Here is a 10,625-nt window from a genome sequence, read left to right as displayed (position 1 = left end):
TTTTCCTCTGATTATTGGCTAAACAATCAAACTGGTTTCACTGGTCAAATTGCACCATTGTCTTCAATGGAAAAATACACCAGAGGTAGAATGATCAGCTATTTTGACCATTCTACTGCTGGTGTAGATAACAGATTTCAATTCAACACTTAAATCTGTTATATTTTGGGAATTACACAAAGTTTATGTATATTCCTCAGGTACCAATTCTCTTGACAAACTCCAGCCTACCAAACGTCCATAGGAATTTATTCTGTCTGTCTCAAAATCATGTTTCCATTTTGCTTTAACCGTTTTACATTTACACATCCCTATATGGAGTAAATGATTTCTACCTCATCATTTCTTTTGTTTAAAATCGTTTCAATGACATACATGATTATAACTGCACCATTAAGGCAAATTATCACCAAAAAGAAGAATGAGGTTGTCCAGATGTTTGAGAAATCTCTGGATGAACGATGCTTAAACTCTTTTAAACTTCCCCTGGTGTGTCTTTAAAAAAAAGTATTTTCTAAATGTAACGAAACCCGGGGTCTGCCCGTTTTGCGAGCCTGACACCTGTATGCAGAGGCTGAATGCCTCCAGATGAAAGCACATCTGCAGTGGCCCGGTCTCCTGTCGTTGCAGACATGTATGAGCTCAGGACGATTCTCACAGACTCACTGGCGCCAGCGTTTCACACACTCACAGGATATGTAAAGACATCAATAACGAGCCATTAAGGCGCGCTCATAGGGATCGATCAGGCGTTAACAAGCGCTCCTTTTACATATGCAAACAGGCCGCTTAGGGGGGGCACTTTGGACGGTATAAAAACCCCATTGAGACCCGGGGGAGGACACTTCACTCCTGCTTTGGACTTACTACCGCAAACATGGTCAAATTCTTCACTGTGGACTGGCTCGCTCAAAGCCACTATGAAAACAGCAGCGAAACTCGGACTCAGCCTAACGAAAGCGAAACGGATAAAACTTTTAAACCCCACGTTCCCTGCATGGTGCAACCTTCTGCTCCTTCGTACGGGAAAGGATACCTCCAGCGCAAACCCAAAACTGCAAAGACTGTGGATACAGAGACCAGCATTGAGTCTGGCCTTTGCTCTCCTCGTTCATCATGCGCCTCGCCGAGTAAGTCCACTTTTTCTTTCTTTCTAAGCTATACTACTCATATATTACCCTCAATATATTCACAATTCCAATGTTTTGACCTGCAATTCTTTCTATAGTTTCAGAAACAAGCGAGTATTCCTCTGGCTACGAAAGCGAGGCGGCCTCATCTGAGTTCTCAGCTACAGATGATGTCAGTGAAGCCGAGAAAGACGCACAGAACCAGCGCCGCGTACGCACGAAGTTCACACCGGAACAGATCAACAAACTGGAGAAGATTTTCCTCAAACACAAGTATCTGGACGCAGGGGAGCGAGTCAAGACCGCGCAGAAGCTTAACCTCACAGAAACTCAGGTAAGAATCTGTACAAAGCCAGTTACACCGCTTTTACGCACGTTTTACGCATTGCATTATTGCTTTTTGGATTTGGTTGTTAACATTTTCTCTCATGGTTTCAGGTGAGGACGTGGTTCCAAAACAGGCGTATGAAACTCAAACGGGAGGTCCAGGATTACCTCACCCCTCAAGTCCCACCCATGCTCCTCCACGCTTTCCCCCCGGCGCCGCAGTACCAGAGGCCGCACTATGTTCACCCTCACCCCGCCACACCCGCTCTAGCCCCGGGCTTCTACCCTCTGCCCGTCCCCCACATGCAGCAGCACCAGCAGCCCATGATGATCCAACACTCACACTTCTACTGAACCAAAGAACTTTTTAAAAAGAGGACAATTTCCCAAGAAGACACTTAGCTTCATTGTGCAATATAGAGATTTGTATTTAAGATATTTGTACATACAGAGTTGTAGAGTCTATTTATAACTGAATAAAGTTTAATGTTTTAAACAGTAAATGCAGTACTTTCATCATTAGTATGTGATTATGGTTTCAAGCAAATCAAAATCATTACATTTGTATCTTTATTAGATCTCAAAATCTTTACTTTGCACTTTGTACTTTTTAAACAGGTACTTTCATATTTCCAGTACTTGATTATTTTTTGCTTTGGTATCTGTACTTTTAATTTGCTAACAGCATTGAGTGCTTCTTTCACTACTAATCTATTCTAGTCTGTTAAAGAATAATGCTTAGATATTGGTATACATTTTTTTATTTTTTTTTTTAAATATGGTAACATTCCCAGTATAAAGAAAGACATTAGACAATAGAAAAAGCATGTATGTCCTGCAATGTGCTTGTTACATATGCTGTTACACATATTCCACTCAAAGCTACAGTGTAAGGTTAAGGGAAGTTTTTGGTATTGGGTTTGCGTGGGATTCAAATATAAACCAGATATCAGTCATATCAATGGATTATTACAGTACTGTCAGATAATATAGGCCTGTAGGTTACATTATTACAGTGGTAAATACTCCACAATTAATGTATAGAGATTAACCAAGGCAATTTTTTCTGGTGGGATTGGGGCATGCCTTCCATTCATTAAAAAAAACAAAACAAAAAAAAACATACCACCACGTGTATTTCTGAGTTTTAGATGACATCACAGCAAATAATATTTATCACAGGTGGTATTGATCAGGTTCTACATTTTACTTTACGTTTTGGATAGTTCATGGGGAAAAGTGATTAGTGCCCTGCTGGACGTATGACTTGATGATCACTTTCAGGAGTCTGCAATCCACCAATATCCTACTGTATTCTGTGCTTCTGCCTCATGCATATATATATATTTACATGGATGCTTTTAATCGTACTCTTTTCAGACTTGACGCATCTAGGCAGTTCATGTAAATGGTAACTATTGTATGACCTTATTTTACTTGTCTGTACAAACGTTGTTGAATTAGTTTGATTGAGTGACAGAAGAAACCGGTCTTTTTGAATGAATGAATTCAGATTACCATGAGGCTAAACTTCCCCAACCACCCAGTGTCTACAATGGTGGAGACAGAGCAATTACGCACACCACGTAAACCCTTCATAACCACAGAGACTCTGGATCAACATGTTAACACGTTCGTACAGTTAAAGGTGCTGTCCATCAGGCTTCTTCTGAAATCCCTTATCGTGGCTCATTGTATGGATATCGCATTGATCCCACTGTCTCCTCGGATCATATTAAAGATTATCATGAGTCCACGGGGCTTATTCACGATCACAGCCCATAGACAAAGCGCATCCATGTACTCTTCATACTGTGGGCTTCTTTCATGTACCTTGTTTGTCTGTCCCTCCTCCCTGAGCCTGGTCTCTGCACTTCAAACGCGGCCTAACGCGCAGATCACGGACAACAATTAGTCCTAATTAAGTCGCTCAGTGATGAGTTTACACTTGGGCCGCGGGGGTCCTCCGGCCTGGCTCCACGCAGTCTGGGCCTTTGTGTGCGCACTGTCCCTGGTCTGGATCAAGCCTCAGGTGAAGCCCTATGATGTGATCAGACCAGGAGATAGTGGACGGGACCAGCCACAGCGTCAGGCTTTGTAGTGCTAACAAGACGCAGTTATTAGTGTACTTACAGGCCTTACAGGAATTTCACTTATTTGCAGGATCAGATCAACAAAGTAATTACAGTGTGGGCCAAAACAAAACATCAAAACAGAGTAGAAAACTAATACTTTTGAATGTTGTTTGATATTTACGCAAGGTTCAACCAGTTTAGTGGGATTTAATGAAGAAAGTTATACTAGGGGAGATCATCTTAATTCTTTTATGCCACTGTTCATCTGCCATAAAAAGGATATAGATTTGTAAATCAAAACCCTAACAGAGCTGTCAGTGAAATGAGTTTAAAAAGGCACTGGTTGTTAGAGTCTTTATAACCAAGCTGATAAAAGAGCTAAACTTTCAATACATTTACTGTGCTCCATTGTTCCTTGCATATTTATCTTAACGTGGACTCTAAATTCATAGCTTTTTCGTGGTTATATTGAATAAATCCCTCAGTAACATAACATGAAGGCAATAAGGAAAATTCCAAATGTTATCCTTAAATCACTGCTGTCAACCACTGGACTTTAAATCGTGTAAACACCTTTATGTTTGATTGGCAAACAGTGCCATGATTCTCTGGTTGGATGAGTCCCTGTCAGCGGAGTCAGGGCCCCTCCCGCAGCAAATGTCTCGTTAAAACAGGTCAACAAGGATCAAACAACCGCTTCTCACTTTCTGTCATTGGTCGCACCCAGACTCTGTGATCATAACAAAAGCTTCATCATCCGTAAGTTTGGCTGAGCAGACAGACGGGCGCTCCTCGGTGCGTAATGCTCCAAAACTGCTCCAATAACATCACGAGCTGACATAAGTTTGATAGGGCTTGATGCGTTTACCGTTGATATAATTAAGCGTAGAGTTTTATCAGCGGTGTCTAATATTTATCCACGTGTTGATGGGCGGATGATCCTTTTACGCATAAACGATGGGAGATGCCAGGTAACTGATACTCAGACTGAGAGGCGCCATGACTCCAGGGCCAGCCACCAAGGTGAGAAAAGCCACAACCTTACCTCTATTAAGCTCAATTACAACGGCCATCAAGTTTCTATCGTTCCGCTGAGATGTTCATGCATATGCAAATGCAGACCCGTGTCCCACCTATAAAGAGGTCAGGAACCAAGCCAGGGTCAACACAAACCCGAAGGACTTTGACAAGCTCTCATCTACCTGCAGAATGGCGAATTTCACTATTGAGTGGCTGTCTCAGAGCTACTACAGCACACAGGAATGCGTAAAGGAAGACGCACTGGAGCCAGAAGGAGCTATGGAACCAACAAGCGAGTTCACTCCTGCCTCTCCAAACAGTAAGTTCTATTAGATTGTATTTTTATTTCTTCAAATGTTTGGTCTGTTTGAAATAATTGTTGAAAATGGACAGATTTACTAATATCCCCTGTTTTCTCCAGACAGTTGTGGCTACGCTTCCGCCTCCGAAGGCAGTGATGTGGGAGAGGACAGCGAGAGCGAGGCCGGGCGCAGAGTCCGGACCAAGTTCAGCTCAGAGCAGATCCGTAAACTGGAAGGCACCTTCAGCAAACACCGGTACCTAGGCGCTTCTCAGAGAAAGAAGATCGCAGAGAAACTCAACCTGTCTGAAACACAAGTTAAGACCTGGTTTCAGAACCGAAGGATGAAGCTGAAGCGCGAGGTGCAGGACATGCGCACTGAGTTCTTGGCTGTTCCCGCTGCGCTCCTGCCGCCAGTGATGTTTCAGCACCACGCGCTCTCTGGACAGCTCCCCGCGGTCAACAGAAGCGTGTACCCGTTTCAGGAGGTGCACAGGCAGGTTACGCATCCAGCAATGCCCCGCCATCATCCCTACCACCCATACCCTGGGATTCAGACTCTCCCTACGCATCAGATGATCCCAGCTTTTTATTAAAATCTAAAAACTCAGGACTGCACGTAAGATCTATATCTAGAATCTAGATGTATCCCCTGCTCGTTTTAGTAGAGCTGTAAATTATTGGTTAAAACTAAGCACTATGTTTATATTGATTTAATTTTCAATAAAACAAAACAGAAAAACCAAAAATGATTCTTCTCTTTCGTCTTTGTCATTGTATTGCTACTGTTCACAAGATGTTTTAAAAAAGTGTTTTCAGCTGTGTCTAGGTCAGTGAATTAAACTTTTTTTTTTTCTTAATATAAATAATACGCTTCAAATTAATTATATTAGTGACGGTCAAAAATCTAAATCTCATTTCAATTTACAGTTACACATACATAGTCACACACGTCATACGACCATTTGTTGTTACTCTGATGCCAACAAGCAACAAATGGAGTTTACAGACAATTTCCTCACACTGCGTTGATTAAATATTTGAACATGTTTGAAAACAGATGAATTATCACACTCGGTTGCACCACTGACAGTTCATTAAAACTCTGGCTGAACATGGCGATGGTGAGGTTTCTGAAAAGGTGTAAACCCAAAAGCCAAATGTGTGTTATTTTGTGTAGGCCTACAATGGTCGTTATTGTGTGAGCTTTAGCAAATAATTTCATATGCACTGCAAACTATAACTATGGTATAACTGCTTATTTCTAATTCTAATTCTCAGGTACCCTATCACGAGTAACATGACCTATGTTCCTCTAAGATTAGTTTAAATGTTGTTTTCATTTAAAGTGGCTGTTTACAGAGGATAAGTTCATGGAGATAGAGAGATGTTCTTCACCAGATTGTAGCTATAGACATAATTTTCATCTGGAGTCATTTGTTTACAGGAATACGCTGAAAATTATCTGCTTTCTTAATTTTATGTTGTCTAGGCATTAAGTATATTGTCATAAACTATGCGTCTCCCTGGTTAATCTTGTACGTGTAACAGAAAGCTGAAACTCGTGAATAGACCTGTAAATCCTATCATCTTTTGAGGGGGGAAACAATCTAAAATGTGGTAACTACTGTGCGCTTCTCCAAATGTTTGTTTTTCAACACAGTATAACTAAAATCTGCGTTTATCTTATGCGTATTTCCATCCAAGTAGCCGTGCGTAAAGACAATGCGTCTACTGCGCATCGCGGGGCCCACAACAGAAGCGTCTCCGGTCGCTCTCTGGGGCCAAATATTTTCATTGCTCGTCCGTCCGGTGACAGTGGCTCCGCGCAGACTTCACGCACATTTGCATCTTCAAAGCGACATCAAAGGCCGAGGTAACTGCGACATCACTGACATCAAATGAGCTCCTTTGTGTTGGGATGGATCAGTTGGCACGTAGTTGAAAAGCAGAAGACGGCGCCCGTGAGTCTGATCGAGGTGTGTATTGCCCCACGTTACAGTCATTAGGTGGCACCGGCTAAACGGGACAATGATGGGCGAGCCACGGTGCGCGTTTACACCGTGCGTGATGGTGAGTGGCGGCTGCGTCCACTGCTCTGATAACGACTGTCTATAGTCACGACTTCGCCATATTTCCTCTTTCAAAAAACAGAAACTTGGCCAGATAAAAATACAGCGTTTTTGAATGTCCCTTTGTGCACACTTTTAATTAAACTGCTTCTAGTCATGCCTGATTGGCCTGGGCTGGGGTGACCAGATTTTCAGAATTAAAATCTGGGACACACCAGTTTGGGATGGTTAGTATGAATAAAATTGTAAAAAAAGAGCGAGTAACATTGTCCACTCTCGATTCACTTGTATCAGTCATAATCAGAGGGACTTTTTATGTCTTATTATGGTTATTTTCAAGCATGGTTTTCTGTATTTTCACTATATTCCCCATTTCATTGTTGGCGGGTAATTGGTCAAAAACAGGGACACCTGGGACATTTCTTGTATAAAACTAGGACAAATCAATGGTTTGAGATAAATCTGTTAGGACAGGGGACACTGGGCTCAAAACTGGGACTGTCCTGGTAAATGGGGATGTCTGGTCACCCTAGGTTAGCCTTAAGAAACTTGAGTAATGGACCTCAACAAGCTCAAATTGTTCAATGCAGTCAGATGTTCCTCCAAGACAAGTTGGCTGCATGTATCCATATAATAAAAGGTTATCTAATCCAGTCTCCATTATTATTGTTATGTTGTAATACAGTGTTTAAATAGCCTGTTTAAAAGATATAGCTAGTCATATTTAGTTTACAGGAGATTGAATCGCTCATCAAACTTCCTATTATTCCCATCAAAATGAACTAAAATGTCTCATAAAATGTCATGCTTGGCTAGAGTTTATGCTTTTATTACCTTAAATAAGTTCAGTTTTTTATGGACAGCATTAGTTAAGTAAGGGATTGGTGCAGTTATGTAAAAATGTTACTTAAAAATACATTTGTTCATCCTCCATATACCCTCCTCCTGGTTTGTATTATGGCTGCTCTAATGTTAAACATCGGCACTGTTTTTAGAATGTGAAAAGAGCCAATAGTTTCACTCTTGTTGATAAGTTTTACAGTTACAGTGGCTGGGTTTAATACGGTTTCACTGTTAAGTTAATTCAAGCGAGGAAACCAATAGATGCGCACAATATAATGTAATCTTCTTGTCTACAAACCGAGACCGAATCAGCAGCCTATATTATAAAACACGCAGATATTATACTGAAAATTTTTAGCACTCATGATTGATAACGGCTGACAAAAAACAGAAAAATCAGCTTCAAATGTCTGTTTTGGTTTGTCTATGTACTACTGTAGAAACACGCTCATTATTTCATTCTGAACTGTACAATTTTTGAACTGTCGCCCTCCGGAAATCATTTAAAAATCACCCATCATAAATATTGACACTAAGCGTCACCGAGAGCCACAAGCACCAGTCAGGTTATTACAATCCCATGGCTGAGCGAGTCCTTTAATGAGAAAGCCTTATTCATTCTGGTGGCTACTGGAGCATGTATAGTGTCTGCAGCAGCGCTAACCAGCCATAATAACATCTTTAAATTCCCCATTGTTATCTACTCTGAATGACAATGAGGTGAGTCTCAGGTGAGGGGGCAGTGGGCAGGTGAGGTGAGGGGATGCTAACAGGTCTGGACTTGGTCTGGACCCCTTGCCAGACTCTCGGGAGCCTGGCCGCGGAGCACGAGAGGTCAACGGCTGTTTACGAGATAAGTAGGCAGCTCATTAATTGGGTCGTCAAAGCTCATTCAGGGATCATCGTTCGGCCATTGTTGGGGATTTGAATATGTTTAAGACATGGTTTAGTGACTGGAAAATGAAGAAATTAGGGAAAATGGGAAATGGGAAATTAGAACTGTACATAGCTTTTCAGATATCATATTTCTTACTGATGGAAGAAGGCAACATCTCAGCAAATATATTCTGAATTCCACCTATTAAGATACCATGTTCGTTTTGCTTGTTTTACCATGTAAAACAAGCAAATTGTCAAACTTACTATCCACAAATGTTGAACCTTGTCATTAATTGGGTCATCAAAACTCATTCAGGGATCATCCATCGTTTGGCCATTGTTGGGAATTTGCATATATTTATGAGGTGGTTTATTCATGGAAAATGCAGGAATAAGGGAAACAATTCAGGGAAATCATGGACATTGAAAAACAAGTTAACTCTGAATCTTGATCTTGTTTGGAAAAGTCAATTTAAACCTACAACTATTTTTCTTATCTCAAGTTGAATAGTTTGACAACTCAACATCATATTCTGAATTCAAGACATTAAGCTCAAATGTTTATAGTTGGTTGTTTAGTTCAGATAAAATGGTTGATTTTGGTGATGTCATAGTTTCAGATAAAGGACAGTGGCCTATATAACTCTGCGATTTAAAAAAAAAAAAGAAATATCCAAAAGTATGTTGAACCTTATCATTATTTGTTTGGGATCGGCTCCACAAACTTGTCATATTAATCTTATGGCTTAAAGTCCTTTCAACTTCAACACTCACATCTTTAGGGTTGAATAATGGCACTACTTTCTAAAGTTATTGTGAAAATATGAAAATTTGACTTTTGCGTGTCTGTTGATAGAGAAAACATTGAACTCTGAGTCAATTTCATGCGGATAACACCAGTAATTACAGACATATTACCCATAAACCAGGTCAAACATGTTCATTTTTGCAGGCAAAAAGGAAATTCCACCACACTCCAGCTCAATGTTAACATATGTTAAACTCATTGTAAAACTAAGCACTCTAGAAGGTTGTGACGTTATGTGAACCTTTACAGCTACACAATGTTACATATGTGTACTCTCTGAAAATGAACTAAATAACACATTGATTTGAAAGTGCATGCTTCAACACATTTGAATAAAACACAACAGGGTATAGTGCTAATAGATTACACCTGTTACAACCATAGACTGTATATATAAATGCGTAGCTAATCTGCTAGCCACCGAATCCCAAATAGGAAGTGAGCATTGGCGTGCTTCCAGCTCCACTGACTCCAATTCACTTTCTATTGAAAAAGTGTCTCCCTCTTTCCGTAACTGCTACTGTCAGGCTTGTCCTTTTGGTCCTAAAATGCTCATATTAACCCACTGTACATGATTCTGGTACTTTTATTTAGCTATTTTGTCCGTAAATCATGATATGAACATTAATAACAGACAAATCAGGCGCCTTCTTTCCCCAAGGTTTCTCCCGCTAGCCTTAGCAACAGGTTTGATTGACAGTGTTGCTAAGGGGCTCTTTGGTAGCGCTGATGCTCACGGTCGCAGTTCTGTAAATAGACTATAAATGCTAGCCTTGATGGGCCTTATTTGGCTGGAGTTGAACAATATGAGTGATATCACAGTCTCTAAGTCGACTTCTTTATACAGTCTATGGTTACAACTCATAAAATGTAAAATACAATATAATATCAGAATGAGGTCCTTTAATAAATGACTATATATTGTTGGCCATATGATTTTGTTTAATTGGTGGATTAAGTAAATGTAAAACTTAAGAATGCGGCAACTTTTTTAGGTATTTGTGAGTAGTGTTTGCAGTAGTTTTTGCAGTAAAACAACTGAATGTGAAAGAAAACGAGTGTAACTATGTAGAACAGGCAGTTTGTACAATATAATACTTTGAGCCAAAACACAAGGAAGACATTTTTCATTCTGTTTTAATGTTTTGTTAAAGTCAAAAGAGTGACAGC

The 10,625-nt window shown here is 40.4% G+C and overlaps 1 protein-coding gene across 1 annotated transcript; it reads left to right on the top strand.

Moving 5' to 3' along the window:
• Positions 1-877: 877 nt before the first annotated feature.
• LOC117382972 (homeobox protein vent1-like) lies at positions 878-1,811 on the top strand. Its single transcript, XM_033980216.1, has 3 exons — positions 878-1,130; positions 1,229-1,464; positions 1,569-1,811. The coding sequence occupies exons 1-3, from the start codon at positions 878-880 to the stop codon at positions 1,809-1,811; spliced, it is 732 nt and encodes a 243-aa protein (XP_033836107.1).
• The last annotated feature ends 8,814 nt before the right edge of the window (positions 1,812-10,625 follow it).

This window comes from Periophthalmus magnuspinnatus, chromosome 15, assembly GCF_009829125.3.
Source record: "Periophthalmus magnuspinnatus isolate fPerMag1 chromosome 15, fPerMag1.2.pri, whole genome shotgun sequence".
Lineage (NCBI taxonomy): Eukaryota > Metazoa > Chordata > Actinopteri > Gobiiformes > Gobiidae > Periophthalmus > Periophthalmus magnuspinnatus.
The sequence above is the reverse complement of the archived record's forward strand: the minus strand, read 5'-3'. Positions and strand labels throughout refer to the sequence as shown.